The sequence below is a fragment of the Solea senegalensis genome, linkage group LG21 (assembly GCF_019176455.1).
Source record: "Solea senegalensis isolate Sse05_10M linkage group LG21, IFAPA_SoseM_1, whole genome shotgun sequence".
NCBI classification, from domain to species: domain Eukaryota; kingdom Metazoa; phylum Chordata; class Actinopteri; order Pleuronectiformes; family Soleidae; genus Solea; species Solea senegalensis.
The window spans coordinates 14,400,062-14,423,279 of record NC_058040.1 but is presented as its reverse complement, the minus strand read 5'-3'; the positions used below and the strand labels follow the sequence as shown (position 1 = coordinate 14,423,279).

Here is a 23,218-nt window from a genome sequence, read left to right as displayed (position 1 = left end):
GATCACCTTCAAACTTGGTGAGGTCCCTGTGGACCAGTTGAGGAGCTCACAGTATCAAAAGTTTTTTCAAATGTCGCATGGCGCGCGAGATAGGGGGCGGCAAAGTTCGTGATGATTCTGATGTTTCGCATCAGAAAAACAAAACTCTTATAACTTTGCGATGGAAGGTCCGATCCAAACCAAACTTGCTATGATTGATGATGGGCCATGGCTGAAGACGTCTATGAAAAAACGGTGAAGTTTGAAAACAGCGCCGCCTTGTGGTGAAAGAAAATACACCAAAAAAAAGTTTTTTTACGATTTCGGGAATAACTTTTACACAGATAATCGTACCGCACTCAAAATTGGTGACAACAGTCAAAACACATGGTAGATGATGCGTGATCAATATGACGAAAAATCGTTTAACGGTGTTGCCATGGCAACGGCGCAAAGTCGTATTTTTTCGACAAAAAATCAAACTGCTACAACTTCGCGAATCCTGGTCCGATCTGAACCAAACTTGCTAGGATTGATGACAGTCCGGCCCTAAAGACGTCTATATGAAAATATTCAATTTCGAAAACAGCGCCCCCTGGTGACAGCAGACAGTATGACAGCTTGTATTTCAATTATCTCCTCCTAGAGCTTTTGTGCGATCACCTTCATACTTGGTGAGATCCATGTGGACGAGTTGAGCATCAAAAGTTATCAAAAGCTTTTTAAAATATTGTATGGCGTACGAGATAGGGGGCGCCAAAGTTGGAGATAATAATAATTTTTCACAACAGACAGTGAAACTCTTATAACTTTGCGATGGAAGGTCTGATCCCAACCAAACTTGCTATAGTTGATGATGGTTAGTTCCTGAAGACGACTGTGTTGCTGAAACGGTACATTTTCAAAACAGCGCCTCCTGGTGGTGGTAGAAAATTCTAAAAAAACAAACTGTTACAACTTTGCCAATCCTGGTCCGATCTGAACCAAACTTGCAAGGATTGATGACAGTCCGGCCCTGAACACGTCTATATGAAAATATTAATTTTCAAATACAGCGCCCCCTGGTGACAGCAGACAGAATTACATTTATAGTTTTTGATGCTGCTCCAACAGGGATTGTTGTATCCACTTGAAACTTTATATATGGGACCCCAGACCCTTCCTCAACATGTCCGTAAAAGGTCACCTCCCTACAGGAAGTGGAACGCCCAAAACAGGAAGTAAAGTCTTACATTGTCCGATTGACACGAAACTAGATATGTGAGTTACAGGACCTTCCCTGAACATGTTTCCGGAGACGAACAGGAAGTCGGCCATTTTAAACAGGAAGTGCCCTCTAACTTTGCAGTACATTGTCCGATCTGCACAAAACCTCACCTTGTAAAACCCACAATATCTGCAAATATAACTGTTTTACTACTGGATACTTAACTTTGGGCTGTTGCTTACTCCCTGCACCAAAGTCCTTTGAGAAAATCATCAATTTTACATCAGGGCACGCAGCAGTTGTTGAACCCCTTCTGCCTCCTTTACTAAGTTCAAATGTGTTATTTTGTGGATTCTGTGTTTGAAATCCTTCATTCAGATTCATATAAGTGACACAAACTTAACAAATGAGGCAGCAGTAAACCAGCAGCTCCTGCGTCCTCATGAGCTAAAAATGAACATTTCCTCTATGGAGTTTGGTGCGGGAGAGTGAGCGGTACATAAGCTTCACTTTCCAGCTGGAAAAACGAGTTCCACTGACTTTTCATGGACAAGACATTTGCTTGTAAGAACACCTGCAGCCTTTTTAATGACCTTGTTGTAATTTTAACACACAACCATGTATGAGCCCCTCTGCTAAGGTTCAGCCGCAATTGGCCCCCAGGCAGCCGTTTGTGGCCTCACTCTTTTGTTTCCCGCTGATCGATTTCACATTTAACCCGATTCACGTGTGTGAATATCGCTTGGGTTTATGGATTTCGTAGATTCCCTTTATGCGACTTTGCCAACCTTTCACCAGCGAAACCGCTTTACGATTTCAAAAATCTCACATCATTTATGGATGCCTGATTCACATTACTGGGGGAAAAAAGGATGGATGTGTGTCGATAATCCATTCCTCCTGCTGTAGTAGTAATGTAGTTGTGGCTCTAATTTTCCACTCTGCCTCATTGGCATAAGTACAGTTTACAGGTCATGACCACGCCGTCTCTTTTTTTTCCGTTACTCACTGTTTTAGTGAGTCTATGGAATAGTTTTATGGATCTTTTGCTTTTCTCACATTATTCTCGTACTTCTTGCTCCATCAATTTGTCTCTCTGCATTGGAAATGCAGTCTCGCTTTGTTTCCTTCTGGCTGTGTTTTCTTCTTAATTTATGACATTTTTCTCTGTACACTTTCACCCCTCCTCAGTTTCTCCCCTTTGTCGGTCTCACATTTCTTCTCAATGGCTTTTCGTATTTCCTCTTTTTTCTCTCTATCTCCTCACAGTTGACGTCACACTGTTCCCAAGGCACGAAATTGTGTATCCACACATTTCCATGCACAGTTAAGCTGATGCTACATTTGTAACTCGTCAACACCAGTCAACACCCACTTTTAGCTTAAGCGTAGCCTTTTGGCAGTTTCAGGTTTAGCATGTGGCTAGCTGTTAGCATGTCGAGCGCCATTTTGAGTCGTCTGCCATCCAGTAACTTAAAAATATCCTCTTTCTGGTGTTCAATAAGCTAGCAAGGCTATTTACGGGAAGTTGTAAGGCAACACAAGTAAGTTACCGCGTGTAATAAGCGATATAGAAGTTAGCGGCGGCTGTGCACATAGGAATGTAGCAGTGCTTTTCTGTTGTTCATTATAAATGCCTTTTTCAGGTGTTTTTGAACACCTCAGGGCAAACTAGCAAAGTAGTACTAAGACAAAAGCTGTGTTTGCATGTGCAAAATGATTTATTTTTCTGATTGGAATTTACAATTCCATCATTTATGTTAATTAAATTAAACATGCACCAAGAGTTCAGTCGGGATGGACTATTTTGACAAAAGCAGCTAGTGTTGCCTAATTAAAGAAGAAGCGTCACTTCCGCCTACATAGTAAACAAACGCTGCTCGTCCTCTTACTGTCCACAATCCGTCTTTTTCTTCTGCGTCTGCGACTTTCGTGTCTGTTCCTTATTCTTTTATTGGGGGGAAGGAAAATACAGCAGTAACAAAATGGGAGTATGTCACGTTTATGAGTATCAAACAGCGGATTGGCATGTTTACATGACATATTTTTGTTCCGATCAGACTTTTATTCTGATTACCTTAAAATGTTTGTCCTTAACGACAACTTGACTTGAAGCAAAAGGAGCTGTTGTATAAATAAGTACTCAACTCTCATTCACATTACATGGGTGTGTTGTTCCAAGTTTCAGTACAATTTCAGTCCGTTTACGTATATTTTAAAAGTCCAGTTTTAGTCCGACTAACACTATAACGCTCACTAATATCTAGTAAAGGCACTGATTTAAAGGTGTGAGGAAAATGTTTTGTGGGAGTCACACTGACTAGCTTCTCCCTTATTTGACGATAACACACACACACACACACACTAACAGCTCTGTGTGTGTGTTTGTGAGCATGTGTTTTATGTGTGTTTATGGCTTGCCTGTTGACCTTATATGCGACTGTGTGTGTGTGTGTGTGTGCGGGTGCGTGAGTGCATGTGTTCCGAGGGTTACAGACAACGATTGTTCGCTCTGGGTGTTAGCTTTCGGGGCAGGAAGTGCACGTTGGGGTCGGGGGGGGATCCAGACACGCTCAGTCTGCACACATCTGTTCAAATACCAGAGACCCTCAAAGTCACACAGGAAATGTGTGTGCGAGTGTGTGCGTGTGCCACAGAAGCCACTCTTTGTGAGCGTAATTTATAAAAGTATTTGACCTTTTCCTGCATAAAACACTTTCCCACAATAAATAACAGAGGGGAAATCTGTCATGTACCTGCTGGACTTTTACTCCAAAAAGGGCACAGGCGCTGTACAAACAAGTCCACGTTTTTCTTTCCCTGTGTACAGTAAACCTGATACTGAGGCTCAGAAATACACGATACATCTTTATTATTGCTGATGTGTCACGTTGCTATTAATATTACAGATGTGCGGTACCTTTCATAATGGGTCAGACATTTGTAGCTTAAAAAAACAATATTACAGTCAGCCTTCCTTCCAGTGATGGTTGCCAGCAAAAGCTGTACATATTATATATAACACTTGACGAGCCAAATGTTTTATAATTAGAGAGTGACTATTGTCTCAGTTTTATCCCCCTAATAAATGCAGCATATACTTTCTATTATCTAGCAGGGGTGTCAAACTCTAATGACCTGAGGGCCTAGGAAGATCTAATCCGGTCCAGAGAGAAAGTGAGTGTGAAAACACGACTGTTCAGTAGCAGGTGGGCAATATGAGCTAAAACTTATATCACAATATTCCATCATGATGTCACAATAAAGATATTCATGATGATATTTCACAGAATTTCAATGTAAAAGTGCATGTTTTGAAACGGAACGATGCCTACTTCTGTATGATGACATATTTATGATGCAAAATAAATCTGTGAATATCAAAAACAGATAAATACATGTAAAATGAAGTCAATAATAACGTGGACAACTGTAAGGCTTACAGTATTTACATGTAATAAATAATGTAAGTTAATGTTGAAGGCAATACTATATATATACATATATACAATATATATATACTATATATATATATTCTGTAACTTTATTTATATATACATGTATATATATATATATGAACACATATATGTGTATACAGTATATATACATATATATATATATATACCTCATGAGAATTCACTTCATAAATCCTGGCTTCCACTAAATAACCAACTGCAATATCAGTGACATCACCCATAAAAATCTGAGCTTCCATTTTGAAGCCTCGAAATTCACAATTTCACACCATTTTGAGGTTTTTGCGAATCAGATCTTTCTTAGACGTCACCTGTAAGCCTATTGGGCAACACCAGCTGTCCATCACACGAGTGTTCAGCGGTGTCTAAAGTGGAACATCACTTATCCTGTCGAGAGAAAGGTGAGACTAGAGAATGTTCGATAAGATGAAATCCTCAGTAAAGGTCCAAGCTCATTTCCCCACAGATTCCATTTCAACTGAGTGCTTTTTGCTCCCCGACAGCTGTAAGATATGTTCTTACCCTGGCTGCCGACATCCAACAAATCACAGAAAACTACATACGTCCAGCTTTTATACACACATATATATATATATATATATATATATATATATATATATATATACATGTATATATGGTGTGTGTTCATGATACTGGCAGCTTCTGTCTTTTCCCTCTTTGTCTGGGCGTGACTTCCATGGTCTGCACCTGCTTCTCGTTAACCTGCTGCTCGTTCAGCCGCACACCTGACTTCAATTAAGACGTTTTAACCCTGGTTCTTAAGATCCGTCCTTCACGTGTTACTGAAGACTCAGCTTTCTCACTAGTATCTGTTTGTCTCATGACATGCGGGTAACTGTGTGTTTTTCCATGTGCCTGAGTTCCACTACTCTCTGAGTGAATTAAAACCTAAGGAAACACAATAAGCACTTTCCAGCACAGAAAACAACATGTTTATTGTTTATGGTATAGCGCTGTCTGCAACACTTATTGAGAGCTTTTATTAGGTGTGTTGCTGGTCGTCAAATTGGGAAAAGTCTGGCAACAGAGACTTTGTTTATGTTTTTCCCCTCTTGCCTCCTGAAGGTTTAAACACAATCCAACCTTTGTACACGAATCAGGAAAAAAACAGCACTAAATACTATAGTTGCACAGCAGAAGAGCTAAAACTGATTTTTATTTAAATCATTTCCACTTACCAGTGCTACATGGCATCTTTGTGTCGCCACTTGCAGGAAAAGCCTCTCACATACACATTCACACACAAAACTGACTCATGGGGTTTTTTGCAATGGCTATAAAATGGTTTCTTCAAACACACCCTGTTGATTAAGAGTCAGTTACAGTGTCTGCGATGATGGGGAAACGAGGAGAAAGGGTTAGAAGGAGGAGAAATGTGGCAAAATGTGAGTGAGGGAGGGAAATGACGGGAAAAGGGTAGACAGGAAGGGTTTGGGTAGAAAAGGAGAAGGATGCGAGGAGGACAGGGGGGACGGAATGGAATGGAAATGGGCCCTGGAGGAAAAGAGAAATAAAAAAGTCACTAAATGTTCCCATGTGTTGCTGGCGTCAAAAATGAAACGGCATCGCACAGGAGAAATGAGGAGATCAAAGCAGGAGGATACTGAGGAAAAACGGAGTGTCATGGCAACCATCTGACCTAACTGAGGGAGCGGAGAAGATGAGAAGGAGGAGAGGAAAGGAGGAGACTTGTTAGGATGGAAGATGCGACGTGATAAGACGGCAACAGGAAAAGAAGGCAAACAATACAAATTGTTTTTGACAGATTTCAAAGTCAGGCAGGGGAAGACTGAGAGAAAATGTTATGTCTTGATATTTAAAGAGTCTGAGAATAAGCATTCTGCCAGCACTGCCCAGTAAACAAAGAGCAGGTCCACAAATAGAAATAAAACAAAAGCATGAGTGAGTCCCTAAAGTAGGGACTTCTCTCCTCCTCCTCTTCCTCCGCCCATGTGCTGCCACGTTTATGGGACAATCTGTCTATTCTTAAGCAAGAAAAGCCCTTTGAGTCAGACAGGAGCCAGAGAGACCATGCGCACACACACACACACACACATACACGCACACAAACACACACAAAAGGTAATAGCTTGTAAACAACACGGGAGAAGAACATGGAAAAATATGAGTTGAAGGGTTCCTTAATGAGTTGAAATTCATAAATAATACTGTGATAAAGTGGTATGTTGACTTTTGGAATAGTGGAATACACATAATTATCGGTTTTTAATATTTCCTTGTGTTATTACAGCTCTATATCACAGCATCATCACTAATCATGACCCAGTGCTGCATCTATGTACATATATATATATATATATACACACATATATATATATATATCTATATCACTTACAATATGTTTAAAAACAGTCGCCCGATACATGCGGCAGACGTGCACTTTTAAAAAACCCTGTCATCACTGGAAACTGGAGACACTTAATGGTCTTTAAAGCCACTAAAAAAAACAAACTTCAGCTTTATTTCTCCATGATCCCGAATGGAGGAGCGGATGCTGATTCAGCGCAAGTGTGTGCAAGTATATGCTAAGTGCCAAATGTGACATCTAGTGGACGTTCATGAGCTACTGCACCCTTTGCTGTGTCTCCTCTGCACTTAAGCTTTTTCCCCTTAAGTAAAAGTAAAGAATATACAGCATGTGATAGACCCTGCAGACAGGAAACACACCCTCAATCACAAACAGTGCTGTCCTCTCCCATGATTTTGCTTGTAACGTCACTGTTGACTGCGTTTATTAACACACACACACACACACACACACATACAAGTATTAAAGAAATATTTTTTATTTAAAAATAAATTTTGCAAAGTGCATGGCAAACAGGCGCAGGAAACAAAAGGGTTAAGACTGACTGAAGATGTTAAAGTCCATCCAGAAGGGAGATATTTACTTTACTGTATGTTATTACAGCTTACTATGACTTCATTAATAATCCATCAGAAACAGTATGGTGACAGGAAACGGAAAAGTGCAGCATTATGGGTAAAAGTAGGAGAAAATTGTTTGGTCTTCAAAGTAAGTTTACAATAGGTCACAAAACACTACAACAAATTAGCTTCTAGGTGCGAGATAACAGTTACATGACTACATTACATGAGCGCAAACGTGAAATTCAGCTACTTAAGTCTATGTTTTGCACCTTTGTTCAAATAAATAATATTATCTATATACATAACATCTAACCAGTGTTTTCAGGGATCAGTACAGTAAAATGTTTCATAAAGGTAATAATGATGGTTGTCTGCACTAACAACAGAAAAATACTATTAAAAAGGACTTTTTTTTTTGAAAAAGGAGACATTTTGTTTGCTTCCTGTACAGCTGGGTAATTTAATCCATATAAAATACTACTACAGTAACTGAAATAGTATGATTTCTTCATCAGGATGCAGATTGTTTCTGTTCATAGCAGATCAGATGACCACAATGTCTCCGGGAGACTCGTCATGAGCCATTTTCCACCAAACATACACCTCTAAGGCACAGTTTTCCTTGGAATCACCCCTTTATCAGACCCAGTACTGGTTGTGTTTAAGAGTCGGGGACCTGGCTCTCACCGAGGTCTTGAAGCCTGCAGTAACAGCTGGGGGTACGTTACGACAAATCACATTATCTCGTTCATTATTGGCACCAACTCGAATATTCCCATGGCCTCCTCTTCCATCAGCGTCAATCGGTCCCCAGAAGGTCATTCCAGGGGCCAGACTCTGCCTCCTCCTCTTAGGCATTAGTTGTATCTTCGGTGAGGCGGGGCAGCTTGCAGGGCCCAGTGGGGTCACCACCACAGATGGCATCGCCATGCTCCGCTCCGGCCGGCCCAGGTAAGGACTGTCCTCAGGGGGTAACGCTACCGCAGCCAGCTCCTGGATGAGCCGCAGCCGGGCCTGTTTCTCCTTTCGGTGGCGGAACACGAGAATCAAAACCACGAGAATAATGATGAGGAGCAAACAGGCCAGCAGAGGCAGGATGATGAGGAGCGGGTCAGAGGCAGGACGAGGGACGACCTCGAAGTGAACCGGGTGGTTGTCAGGATGGATCATCGGGCCATGTTTGTCTGGAGGAGAGTGGGGTTGTTGAGTGTGACCTCCAGCTCCCTCTGCGGGGCTCGCCGATCTCCCTCCGTGGCTTCCGCCGCGCGTATGGTTCCCCCATCGGCTGTGAGGCCTCGACCTGTGCTGTGTCCTGTTGTGGTTTTTATGTGACAAAATGTGCGGATGCAAACCCACCTCAGCGCCGCTCTGGGTCGTGGATCCCCCTCGTCCACTCACTCTCCCGCCTCCGGACGTTGTCTTGTTATGTGTCGGCAGACGGGTCGTGGCGCGTTTGTGACTCACGCCGTCTTCTTTGCTCAAACCACTCGCACCGTGACGCATCTGGTGGTGGGGAAAGATGGTGAAGTGAAGCTCGCCCTTCGCCGGCTGCACGGTTCCAGCCTTCACTAGGAAGATGAAGGAGTCATTGAGAGGTCTGGCGGGGGTGTGACCTCGAGCCGTCGTGAGCGCCGTTTTGTTGCCGTGGAGCTGGTTGTCACCGTCGCTGAGCGACTCCTCGATGGCGACTCGTCCTTGCACCACATCTCTAAACGTGAACGACTTCAGGACCTCTGATGCTCGGTTTGGGTCATACGTCATCTGCATACGTACACACACACAAATATCTGAGTTTCAGAGTTAGGAACCACAATTATGTGCCATTTATAATTGATCTGATACTGTTTGCTCGGTTATGAAGTCATAGATAAAAATCTAAATGAGGGATCTCAAAATCAAATGACCTAGGGGTCACTGGGCATACTCTCGTCAGATGGGCACCAGTCAACTGTTAAGTAGCCCCGGGTGATATTAGCTTAAAATGACATCACATTATTCCATAGTTATATTGTAATAATGATAATGGTGACCGTATTTCACAAAATTTCAAAATAAAATTGTTCTGTGCTCTGGAATGAGGTAGCAAACATATTTAGGATGCAAAATGAATATGTAAATAAAAAAAATAACTAATTCGTAACTTGATATGGCAGGCCGAAGTGGCAGGCCGCATGAACACGGGCCGCGATTTTGAGATCTCTGATCTGAATAATTGGGCAGAACAATTTGGGGAAAGCATCTCATTATGTTCTAAAGGGGTTTCTTCCTTTTTTAATCTGATCAAAAGATTCCGAAAGAACGGCTTCACCTTGACTAGTTTTCCATGTTTCGGTGGAGACAGAACCTCAAAGACTGGGTCAGCTCGGCTGATTCTCGCCAGCTCGGACGCGTCGATCATGGCTTTCCCCAGCTTCACAGCGATACCACTGGGTACCCGCACCGGCTCCCTCAGGTAGACCAACGGCCGCACCGTTACCTCCACCGTCTGTGCCGTTACGTTCCCATAGTCCACACCAGGCGACGAGGCCGACACGGAGATTTGGAACATGTCCTCTGACTCGCTGAGATCCGTCATGTGGTAGACCACGCGGCCAAACTGCAGGTCCTCGTGGCAGAAGGTTGCGACCTCCTGGTCGTTTATAACGATGCGCCCGTGGCGAGGGTGCGTGGTGACGGTGTAGGTGATGTTGGCCTGGCTGCGACCGTTGGTCTGAGCTGCCAGCTGGGTGGTCGAGAGGACCACGGCGGTCCTGCCTTGTACCAGTGACAGGCCGGTGTTGTTCACGATGGAGACAGACGGCTTGATCACCTCCAAACTGAAGAGTTTGTAGAGGGGGCGGTGATGGCCGTCAGTGACATTGAAGTAGATGACACCTGTCGAGGCCTCGCCCTGGGGGAGGGACACAGGAGAGAGTTGTAGTAGATGAATAACACAATATATACAAGGACCTCAGAGTCACTCTGTCACCTGCTGTGTGAAATGCAGCCGCCCATGGTTGACGTCATACTGGGTGAAGGACGTCACAGGCTCTGGTCTTTCGCCCAGCGTCAGGTAACCATTGTTGGGTTTACTGATCACAAGGTAGTGCAGCTCCTCTGGAGGCGTGTCGTGATCCTCAACCTTAAAATAACACATTTACCCAAAGTTAACACTGATATTCAAACTGTGAAGTCATGTTACTTTATATAACATGTTAAAAAACATGAATTTACAAAAAATAGACATAATAGGCTGAGTAAGAAACAAAAGTTGACATGCAGGCAGAATCCATTAGGATTAAATGCAAGATTGAAAATCAATGGAAAGAAAGAAAACTTAATGTAGGATGGGAGACTATCCCAGAGCTTAGTCCTGGTTTATTAAATCAAATGTTTCAAATTAATGTGTGGAAGAAAGATTTTTTTTGATTGTTTATTTGGTTTTGGTAATTGTTATAATTAAGATTAAAAGCTTGTTCAGCAGTTTGACAGTCGCTGACGGTCAGGTCTGATAGTTTTGCTTGTCAGCTGAAGGACACAGCTTACATTTTACACCCTTTCTGTTTATGATGGCCGAGACTGAGGCAGAATTATCAACAATCATCAATTATCAACAACAAAATTAATTCAAAGGTAAGGACTGCGGCTTTAAAATTGTTGACAAAAAAGTAAATAAATGGAAATCATTGATAACGACAGTTTCATTACAGACACACCTGCAAATAGTCCGGGCCAAGTATGACTCTCTCTCCAATCACCACCTTCATACTCGGGGATCTGCTCCTGATAAGCGGCGGCTGATCGTTGACTGGCGTCACGGTGATGTTGAACGTCTCCGTCACCACCAGGCCGTCTTTGATTTGGGGACGAGAAGCCGTCCCTGGCGACGAAAAGGAGGACGACGAGGCTGAATAGAGAGGGGAGAAGGAGTACGGGGCGGAGGAGGAAGACGCCGACAAGGACGTTGAGGAGGAAGAGGAAGAGGATAAGGAAGAGGAGGAGGAGCGATCCAGAGGAGCCACCCAAGCCTGGAACGTGAAGCTGTCGCTCGTCGTCTCAGAGTCGTCGTGGACATAGGTGACGCCGAACTTATTCAGGGTGATCTGTGTGAAATCTGGTGTGTCTCTGTAGGGGGATGAAAATGAAAATTTTGTAACACAGACAGATTGACCGACAGACAGATATTGGGACACAAGGAAAAGAGTCCAGTCTCTACCTGGTGATATTATATCCTCGTATGGACAGGACTCCGTGCTGTGGCAGAGAAACGACACGGTACTGGATGTGAGTGTCTTTCCGTCGAGGCTCTGGGACTTTCCTCAGGAGATTGGAGGCATCGAGTTTGGACCTGTCAATCGTAACCCTGCCCCCCTCTGCCACCACAGCACCTGGACGACAGAAACAATCTGTTATTTACTCTAATATCTATTAATTAAACATGTTCTGTTTAATAACACTGGAATAGTGGAGGAAGTGACAATGGGTTGTAGAGCACCTGCATTGTTCAGTAGTCTGGTGTTGTGTTGAGGGTTGTCATGATGCTTGTTAGCCAGGAAGGAGATTAAGAGGGTGAAGGTGTTTGGCGGAAGGAAAGCAGGAGGAGAGGACACAGTGAAAGAGAAGGAATCTACAGCCGACCATCCGACTGTCTCTGGCTTGTTCTGTTCGTACAGGATAACCCCATCATTCACCTAAAAAACAGTGATGTGAGGAATGAAAACAAAGATAAAGCAGTGTCTCATTTGGTGACATATCAACACTTCAGGATTATAATCCTCCCACCATGCTTTGTGTGAATGTGGAAATGTTTTGCGTTGAGTTGTCAGGCATGCGTCGGAGCAGGCGGCCGAGTTTAGGAGGAGCGGTCACTGCAAACACCACAGAGTGGTTCCTTCTGTTATCGCTGTCGCCGTTGGTTACCACCTGAAGCTCCTGCTCGGAGATCAGCGTCACAGAGCCTTTGAAGGTAAGACAGACACAGCGAGAGGAGTCACTGACACTTCCACTCCAGAAAGAGACGACGGCCAAGAAAAAGGAAAGCTAAACCAGCAAGAGAGTGGATTACGAGAGTGGATTTCTCTTGTCCTCCTCAAAAGTTAAAAAAATAGTTATTTTAATAAATCTTTTCCAGGTGTTCCAGCTCAGGCTTAGGCCCACCAGTACAAAACTATAAACTAACTAATCTGTGTAGCTTTTAAAATGCCACAACATACAGTAATCACAGCACAACTTTTAATGCTGAATTTACATAAAAGCATCACTTAAATGTTTGATGCTGGGCGGGTCTGACACAATGTAGCAAGATATTTAGCAATATTGCTAATGTGATGTGATGTTCACCATGTCTGCCATAGTTGGGGGCACAAAAAACATTAAAAACAGGGAGAACAACCTTGTCTGAGAGCTCAGTTTCAGCATAAATGTGTTTTCAGTAGCTGCATTCATGCTGATGCTTGGAAAATTGCTAATTTCTAAAGTTCTCCATCATGTATTACAAGCAAAGTGAAGAAAGAGTTTGAAGTCGGGTGTTTTATTGCATCTGTGTGACCTGTTGTACCTGGGTAGACCTCCATTGGATGGTTTCTCTGCAGAGTGAGGACCAGAGATCGTGCAGTGGTGCTAAAGATCTGACGAGGGGCAAAGTTGACACCATCATTTACCTGGAAGTGAAAGCCTCCAGTCAACGCACCTATACAAGAATAGAGCCAGTGGAAGACAAGTTATTTCATCTTTTATCCAGGGGTAAATAACAAGTTATATGATGCTAATAAACACTATGTGCTCACCACTGTGCACAAACACCAGTTGTCCACTTTGTATGTGACTCTGGGTGAAATTCAGGATGTGTCTGGAGGGGGCGCTCTTCAGAGCAAGGTGCCCGTTGCTGGGTGGTGTGACCACAAACTCCAGCCCCTCAGAGGAAGTGTCAGGGTCCTCTGCACTAAGATCTTCTAAGGTGATTTCAGTCACCGAACCCACCCACACCTGAGAAAAATGAACAGTAACAACAATAGATGGATCATTTAGATAATATACCCAAACATGTCCAGAAGTACCCTCTCAGTTCCTACCTTCAGACCCCGGTTGTTTGTAACGACAGGAGACTCGTCATTGACCGGCGTGATGCTGATGTGAACTGTGCAGGGCAAACTGTGTTTGCTGATTTCCGTCTGATTGGCAACAATAGTGAAGTTGTCCGCCTGTGTGTCGCTGCCATCATGGATGTAGGAGATGTACTCGCGTTCCACCTAGCAACAAACAAAGAGGGCGATTCATGTAGAAGAATGGATCCATGCATTATATATCAGAGATGAATGGTTCCAGGCCAGACTCACATATACAGTTAAATACTGCTCAGTCAAACCTCAGTGTGTGTGAAAGCAGTGATGGGCATCCCCGGTATCCGGCTGTGCTCCAGGTGTCCATGCCGTGGTGGGACGAGGACTTGATACAGGAAGTTCATGCCTGAGAAGTGGTGATTGGCGACCTTGATGATGTCACTGGTGAGTGGCAGGGATGACCCCTCGTCAAGCATCAAATCAGACACCTGCAAAATCAAACAACGGAGGTAAGTGATTGATCAATGGAAGAGGTTCTGTCATCTTTTTAGAGGTTCATCTAACATGAGATGTATGCTGTACCTGTAGAGGGAGCAGGATGGGAATAATATCGATCTCCAGCTCAATGGGTCCAACCTTTGTGACTCCATTGGTTGCCTCCAACAGAACAGAGTCATTGGTGCATCCTGTGGCCTGTTGATGATAGACAATCAATCCCTGGTTCACGTCATTCTGGGTGAAGGTCATCTGCTGCTCTCTGATGCCCTGCAGCAAGGAACAGGGACAAAAAAACATGTCAAATGCTGCATTTGCGTAAATCCTTTGACCCTAAAAGTGAAGTAAAAGTAACTTTTGGGGGGTTTGACAGGGCTAAACTCTCATTACGTTGGCTGCACCTGAGAGAACTGCTGTTCTCTATGGACGATCTGGTGCTGGTTGAAGGGGGAGGATCTCTGAAGAAAGCCCAGGGCGGGAGGACTTTGTACAGTGAAAATTATCTCAGAAGGTTGGCTGTCCTCATGGACCACCTGAAACACAAAAATGGGAATAGTTTAAGTTTAATGTTATGGCAACTGCTGTAGCACAACAAAGAAGAAGAAGAAGCTATTGAATAGTTTATCAGAGTAAAAGTAGATGACTACAAAATATTGGTAACTGACTTGCCTCTAAATGTTCCCTGCTGATGGAAACATTCTGTCCTTCTGGCACCACAACTGGACGGTTACTTATGACCGTTGGCTCCCTCTGATGACTCTCCAGGTAGATCTTTACCAGCACTCCGACGTCCACTTGGACCTCCCTCCTCCCTCTGTCCACTCGCCTATCTGTGCTCTTTTCCCCTGCTCGTGCCGTCACATTGAACCAATCTGACAATTCCTGGCTGCCGTCGTGGCGATATGCCAAACGCCCTTCCACCAGGTCCCGCTGGGTGAAGCTTTTAATTGCATCTGCTCCTTTTGCAGTGTCACAGTCGCCGTCATTGAAGCAGAGGAAACCGTGTTTAGGCGGACGGAAGACGTCGAACGTCACTTCCTCTGGATCTCGGATGTCAAGGTTGCTAAAGATGCTGAGGTTAGCGGAGGTCAAGGTTGTGACACCACCTTGCTGTACCAAGAGGCCGGTGTTGTTCTCCACTTCCAGGTAAGGATCCTGGGCCATTACCTGTGTAACACAAAAACTAACCCATAAAGCCATTGACTTGCTTTTTTCTTGTTATTTTCGCACTTTACTTTGAACTCATATTACTTGTTAAGTGAAGACATTATAATCACCTCCAGCAGAGTGGACACATAATGTTTCCCATCTGACACAAAAAGCACAAAACGCCCGAAACTCACTCCTCTGTGGACAAATAACACCTTTTTCTGGAGAAGAGAGGAGATGAGATGAAGAATCAGTGGTATGAGTTTGTTTATCACATAACAAAATCCAATAGGCTTTTCTTGTTTCCTATTGTAAAGTCAGCAAATTTGAAAACATATCTTTGAATTGTTGAGACAGGGTCATTATCCAGGTTTCCATTAAATGTATAACTCATCAGGCCACACATATCTCCACCATTTCACTTAATCTGTCCTCATGTGTCCTCACAACCTTTATATGCAATATTTCCCATTGAAAAATGTACACACACACAGGCTAATGTAAATCTACCTACTGAAATCATGAAATAAAACAGGAACTCTGCGATTCTAGGTCTCCTACCACCAGGATAACAAAGTCCATTCACATCATGCTTAAATCGTGCTAACCTGCTCAAGGTCCCGCTGTGTAAACTCGTACAGTTTGTGACTGGGATTACTGGCCAGCACCAGGTCTCCCATGGGAATCCCCCTTCGAGTGTACACCAACCAGCTGTCCTCAAAGTCGGAATCGTCGTCCCTGTAGCAAATGTCATTCAACGTCACCAGTCTTTGGCTATCGCGGGCCACGTGGAAAACTTTATCGACGACTCTCGCAGGTCTCTGATCATTGACGAGCTGCACTGAGATGTTAAAGGCCTGCTCTGCAGTGTGTCGCTCCTCTTTCTTGCTGGTGTGTTTATGTGGTTTGTTCACCATGATTTGAAATGTAAAAGAATCCTGCTTGGTTTCGCTGTCATCGTGAACGTACATGATCCTCTCCTCCATAATATCCCGGTTTGTGAAGAGTACCACATTGTCGTTGATGGAGGATGAGTTGGAGAGGTTGATCTTCCTTATCTGTCCATGCATGGGGCTCTTCGTGACGGTGTACTTGACTTCTCGGTTACTTGCGGTGTTGGTGAAGAGGATGTCTTTGGTTATGACTTTACTCCCTCCTTCGAGTATCGTAAGGCCTTCGTTTACGATGGTGATGGCCGTCGACTCATTTTTGATGTTGATTCTGAAGTCGTAACTTGTCGAGCTGGCGTGTGCTGAAAAGACCCGAAAGCGGAATGTGTCTCTTGTGTCGTCGGTTAGCCTGTTGTACAGCTCGTACTTCACCAAACCGTCTGTGATATTTTTCTGGCTGAAGGTTGAATTCTTGAGAAGAACTTTGTCTTCAAGGAGTAGTCGACCTTTCTTTGGCGCAGTGAGAAGTATGAAGTGGAGGTTGCTCTCATTGAGCCTGACCCCCTTTGAAACAACATGGAGGTTCTCAGGGGTCACAACAGCTGGCTGAACACTGTTGACCTCCATTTTGCTTCGTGTGACCTTGAAGTGGATCCAGCGCACCATAACGGGGAAAACAACCTCCTCAGTAGCATTGGAATTAATGCTGACTTTGCATTTGAACTGATCCGTGATGTTGTTCTGGGTCTGCAGGCCTCGGTAAGTGCTGAGGTATCTGATACGTTCTTTTTCTAGAAGTTTCTGAGAGAACGAAGTTGTCACTTTCCACTCGCCACTCGAGTGTAACCGCTGGAGCTCGCCGTATTGCGGGGACTCTGTCATGTCATATCGAATTTCCACTGCTTGGCCAGACACATTAACTTGTACTGCAAGATGGCTGGTTGTGATGATAGAGGCCTCGCCTTGATTTACCTCCAATCCTGTGTTGTTCACCAGTTTGTGTTCAAGTGGCACTGCCATGATCCGCAAAATGACTGTGTTGCTTGACTGCAGAAAAGAGAGGGAACAAGGAAAGAGATCATATGAGAAAATAAAGGAGGAGAAAGCCTATATCCACTACTATAAGTGGACAATGGATATCTTTCTGGGATACCAAGCATTTACCATTCTTTTGGACGCAGTACACGTACCTTCTGCCCATCACTGACCCTGAGTGGCAATCTAGCAGTGGAGACCCCACTGTGGACAAAGCTGATTTTACCATCCTCCAGGTCATGTAGGGAGAACAGGTTAATGGCTCTAAAGGACAAATGTAACCATGTTAACTCACTGTTTGTAAGTTGTGCCCTTCTTTGTTGTTGCTACAGAACTGTGTGAAGGTCTCACTAATGAATATGATAATAAAGGCAAGCAAGCGCTGGCAGTAAAGTTCATAAACAATTTCAAAAAGCTGTCAACTCTCGTATGGCCCATCCGGCTTTAATTTCAGATTTTGAACGTAGATGAATGTTACACGTAAATAGTGTCAATTAATCTCTGTTCTGTTCAGCATAGTTTGTTTTCTGCCCCCTGCTATCGTCACTTATCCAGTAGACTTGAGTGATTGGTTGTAAGAAGATTTGTGAGGCATTGTAAAGCCTCACAAGACATAGCACCAACCTATTTGGGTAATCCTCATGCTCAAGGTGTCCGGCCTCAGTGTGGAGGTCTCCAAGGGAGCTGAACACCAGCTCTGCAGGACTGCTGTCAGGATCCAGCACTCTCAACATATCTGCTGTCAGCTGTGGAAATTAAAAATGTACATCATTTTATTCCCTTATGCTTAGCTAATACAAATATTCACATCATCCTCTTCTGCTGTGCTTACCTGTCGCTTGGACTTCTCCAGCAGAGTGAAAAGATTGCCCTCTGGGAGGCTGAGCACTGGTGCATCATTTACAGGGCTAATGATGATATCAAACCGATGCAGACGTATGCCCCTCTGAAGCACAGGAGGCTGCTTCTTAGTGGAGAATACTGAAAAGATGAAGAAGTCACTCTGGTCCTCTGATCCACTGTGAACATACATCACCCGGCCCTGCCATAGGTCAAGCATACTGAAAGTCCTGTCCTTCTCTTCTGTTCCTAATACGATAGTCCCCTCTTTGCCCTCATCCTGTATTCCATCAGCGTCTGGACTGAGGTCCAGCCGGAGCTGGCCATGAACAGGCTGTTCCTCAATGTGGAACTTAAACTGGGAAGGATGGATGCCTAATTTACGGAAATCCAGATTAACCTGAAGAGAAGTGCAAATAGAAACAATAGTGCATTTTTACTTTTATGAATAACAAATCTGTCAAATACCTTAAACTTTAAATTTTTAAATTAAAGTGATGCATTTTGTGTTTTTCCCATTCAAACAATCAACAGACTGTTGTGTGTCTAGAGTAGGTCCCCAGGACCAGGATTGATAAACACTGGTCTAGACCACTGTGCTACATTTCCCAACAGAGGGTGCACACAGATGGTCGAGATGGGTTATGTTGTATCCCTCAGAACATATGACAATCAAAACTAAAAAAAACTGAGTAAAATGAAGCTGTACAACTTGGTGGAGCTAACAAGTCTTACCTTGATGTGTTTGGGCTCCAGTGGTGCCCGGCCTCCCTCTTCTACCTCTAGCTTTCTCAGAAACAAAAAGTTAGGGTTCCTCTTATTGATCGTTGGCTTTGGGGTTGTAATATTAAACTCTGGACTAATTGTTGAGCTGTTGTTGGTCAGCACCACAATGGCTTGTCCCACCCGACAGCCCACAGTGATGTCCTTAGTGACAACAGCATGGGGGATGCCTGTTCTTTGATTGTTCACCTTAATTTCCCGAAGGCAGCCTTTAAAGGAGCCTCCTCCTGACAAGGCAGAGAGCAAACCAGCTCGCGCTGCCTCCACGCGTGCTTCTTCGTTCAGTCCTCCTAGAAAAAGAGGCCCTTCGAGTTGGATGATTTGTAGCTCCAGACTTAAATTAGTCTTGATTAACTCCTTGTCTAGCTTAATCTGGATGCTGTGGGGTAGCAGGTGAAGCTTGATAGAGTACCAGGTGTGATTGCTGAAGACATTCGTTAGGGATCGAAGCTCGACTTTACTCCCCTCTCCATGTCCAATTGTTGCCACCAGGTGACCTTCTATAATCTCTATGGCAACAAACACTCCCTGGTTGCCAGAGCTATATAGGACCATACCATTATCTTGTCTTGCAGATGGGTGAAGTTCACATTCAAACACTCCTTCTTGTGGTACCTCCCATGGTGGGAGTGACACGAAGGCTTTGGAGCTGAAAAAACTAATTGGTTCTTCTTCTGTGGCAGAAAACTGCATATTACACCCTAAAGATACCTCGTGGACACTCTTGTACCCAGAATACCGTCTCAAGCTGGACAGTAGGTTGTGTTCATTGAACACCACTTCCTCCACACAGCCTCTAAACCCAGTGGAGATGTTGAGTAGATAGGGGTAGTTCAGACCAACTGCTCCACCGACAAAAACTCCAACCTCCACGAGGAGTTCCACATCTGGTCCTGGCATATGGAGAGTGGTGACAGAGTTTTGGTCCACAGTCATGGTGACATTATGTTGGTCATGGATCAGCTCCATAGAGTGCCACCCCAGGTCACTAAGGTTAATGCCCTTTTGTGAGCGTAGTAAATGCTCACCTGAGCCCAGGTCCAAACGTACCTAAGTGATGAAAGAGGAAGCAAAGGGGGAAAGAGTGGTCATACAAATGTAATAAGCAAGACTCATGAAATGAAAATCTCTGATTTCTGTTTTTAAGCCCAAAGACAAGTTGACATTACATGGTGATTCGATCTTGTAGGCTAAATTGAGTCATTGTGTATTAATTGTGCATCTATGCATATTTAAGAACCATTCCACAAAGAAAATATAACCAAATTCTCTCTGTTGCTGATTTACTTTGTTACTCGAGATTTCATTAAACTATTGCGGTCCTTTCACTTAACTTGGTCGTGATGGAACTTGTTCTGAAATGAAGTCAATGCCAAAGGGTTTATTTTTTTCCTCTGTGTGAGCAATCCGACACCAGGCTTTTAGATGTGTTGAGTCTTCTCTCCTCAGAATAGTAAATGCCAACATATATGAGCTAAAATGTCCCAAGGGACAAATATTTGCTCACGTTAGGAAAGTGCCAGGCATCTTTTATTAGTGTCTCTATAAAGTTACCACTTGACTGAACAGGTTATTTCTAAAAATCCAAGCAGTTTTGGCTTTTATAAAACATAAAATGATATATATCCCCTGAAATTGTATATAAAATTTAAATGTATAATTTAGCACATTTGTCTTGCTTTTCCATCCACAAATAGATTTGAACAGACAGGTTAACTACTGCTCCAGTATGTCCCACAGCCAACCTGCAGATGCCCAGATATCAGCTCCAGCAACAAGAAGTCTCTATGTCCTGCTGCCAGAAACAGCAACCCGGCCTGACTGGAGGTTCTAAATCGGACGTGGAGCAAGTTCTGAAATGATGATTCCACTGTCCGCAGGTGGATGTAGCCATCGCCATAGAAAGACACTGCAACATTAACAAAAGAGACAAAGATGATAATTTGAGGCAAAAGTGTGACCATATCAAACATAAAGTGACATAAAAGTGCAAAGGTTTTACTTGTGTTACAACATGTATATTAACATTATGAAATGAATTGATTCAAGTGTAGTTTCTGTAATTCTGTGGTGCAAATATTGTGCTGTTTTTGTCTCAGCGGAGTAAGAATCACATCAACAAACACGCTTTAATTCACAGCTTTCTTAGGAGACTATTGTGTGGCTAAACGATGTAAATGCACATCTGAAACAAAAACAATAACATTCAGTGACTAAATGCCAAATCAAAGACTATTCCATTAATCTGTAGTGACCATTTTATCAATATGGTAATGACCATGCACTTAACACCTGCTATCTGAATTCAATTAATGGCAGTTAATGTACTCTAGACAAGGTCATTCTGAACTGGCTTTATGCTAATTAGACTTCAGTTTGACCCAGATGTCGATATACCTTTTTTTTGTTGTACAAACATGGAAGCTAGAGCTCTGGAAGCACAAATATAAATTACATATGTAATATAAGTGCACCTTATCGCCAGGTTAAATAACATACAGCTATTGCTCCTTAGAACTTGGAGGCTAACCAATTACCTCAACATATAGTGCAATAAAGCTAAATGCTAACAACCGTGAACTAGCATGCTCACACTGACATGCTAACTGGCATGGTGTTTAATGCTAGTATTTGCTAATTTGCTACTAAACACTTAATAGAGGATAATCAAATACTTAGAGGAACAAGAACGTCTGTCCCAAATTTAACTTACATTCAATCATTCATTTGTTATCTGGACATATTTTATACTATTAATCATCATTTTTATCTGTATAATTAGAGTGCACTTACTGTAGCATTTAGTGGTGAAGCCTTTTACCCTGCTGCTCTAACAACTGTGTATAACAAAGTAAAACGGTCTATGTTCTGATTGATCTGACCTACAAAACTGTATTGGAGCACTTTGTCAAAATGGCTGTCCATTAATGGTAACCGTAACACAAAAAGTAGAGGTCAACAGATTGTATTTGTGTGTTTTCAGAAGGATGATTCAAATACAAAGAATATAAAAACCTGTATGCAATTTATTTAAAACAAACACAATGTTTGACACTTATGCTGTGCTGTGTTGTTAAATATGGTTCTTAACTGTCCATATAGTAAAGATTTGCATTTTTTACTGTTCTTTTTCATTTTTGTCAGAACAGTTTTTATATATTTGTGTCATATATTGTATTGTCCCAAGCTCTCCCAAGTAACTCTTAAAAACTTTGATTATTAGGTTTATAATGAAGAATATAATTTGGACCCAAAGAGAATCACTCAGTCATCAGGTTGGCCCAGCATGCAGCCGCACTGCATAAACCCTATATAAGCCTGTTGTCTGTGTATGTCTGCACATGTACATCTAATCTGTCTCTATGTTACCAGTGAACACTGGATTATTATTAATCCCCCATGCACTCACTGCCTTTTATGTGCTGCTCCCATGAGCAGGTGTAAGGATTATAAAGAGACATGTGCACAGCTATGTGAGGTGTTTCTTACAGCCAATTAAGAACTATTTTCCTGAACATGTGTCATTCAATGGATGCTTTTGTGATTGTGAGGTAGTGCACAACTCTGGTACTGTTGTTAAAAACTAAGTCAAGTTAGAAAATGGAGTTCAGGTTGTTCTCTATGATATAAGTGTCTCAAAGCCTCCTAGAGTTCAGTATTTAGTGGCATAGTTTACTACGTAAACTGAACTTTTTAACTACATTTAAAAGAAATTGCACAAACAACAATGATTATCTTATTTAATGTATAACATCACTCGATAGGGACCACAGTTTATGATATTTAATATTAAGTTTACAGTGTTTTAAGTTGTGTTACAGCACTGCAACCATGTATTACGCAATAATACAATATTGCAGCATGTCAGTTCTCTGTTTTGACTTTTAAGTAGCAGTGATTTTCTCTCCTTACCTGCATTAACTTGTCCTGTGGAAATCAGCAGGAAAAGAAAAAGCTCAGCCACCAAACGTCCCATTGTGTGTTAGGCCTTTATGTTGTAACTTGCATTCAGTTGGGAGCAACATCTGGCTGCTTGACTTTGCTATATCCACTGTTTTTCCTACACAACTGCTGCATGTCTGCATGTCCTTCCCCACCACTGACAACTTCCAGGCAGCCTCTGGCTTTGGATTTCAGCCTTTGAAAAGAAATGTACCTGAGAACAGTGAGGTGGAGCTTCTGATCCTCCCCCCCTCCACTCTCTCAACACTCATACCAAACATGAACACATGAGGGAGCTGTTACCACAAATACTGTGAGTGTATGTGTGAATGTCAAGCCTTTTTAGTAAAAAAAAATTCATAAAGTTCCATAAAATACTGAACAATGTTGACACACACTTTTTAAACCTCAAAATATTTATGTTTGGTGCCAAAGTAAACAAAGTTATCCTGTTTTTTGATAATCGAGGAG

General features: G+C 42.9%; 1 protein-coding gene across 1 annotated transcript; it reads right to left on the bottom strand.

The window, feature by feature from the left end:
- Positions 1 to 7,472: 7,472 nt before the first annotated feature.
- LOC122758712 (chondroitin sulfate proteoglycan 4-like) lies at positions 7,473 to 22,932 on the bottom strand. The gene is made up of 22 exons (XM_044013003.1): positions 22,718 to 22,932; positions 20,551 to 20,714; positions 18,758 to 19,855; positions 18,015 to 18,422; positions 17,807 to 17,928; positions 17,338 to 17,446; positions 15,866 to 17,194; positions 15,386 to 15,478; positions 14,778 to 15,275; positions 14,510 to 14,641; positions 14,196 to 14,378; positions 13,919 to 14,101; positions 13,626 to 13,802; positions 13,341 to 13,539; positions 13,112 to 13,243; positions 12,337 to 12,512; positions 12,050 to 12,245; positions 11,771 to 11,942; positions 11,271 to 11,679; positions 10,544 to 10,696; positions 9,884 to 10,465; positions 7,473 to 9,336 (listed from the first exon to the last, which is right to left on the bottom strand). The coding sequence occupies exons 1-22, from the start codon at positions 22,779 to 22,781 to the stop codon at positions 8,215 to 8,217; spliced, it is 7,701 nt and encodes a 2,566-aa protein (XP_043868938.1). The 5' UTR covers positions 22,782 to 22,932; the 3' UTR covers positions 7,473 to 8,214.
- Positions 22,933 to 23,218: the final 286 nt, after the last annotated feature.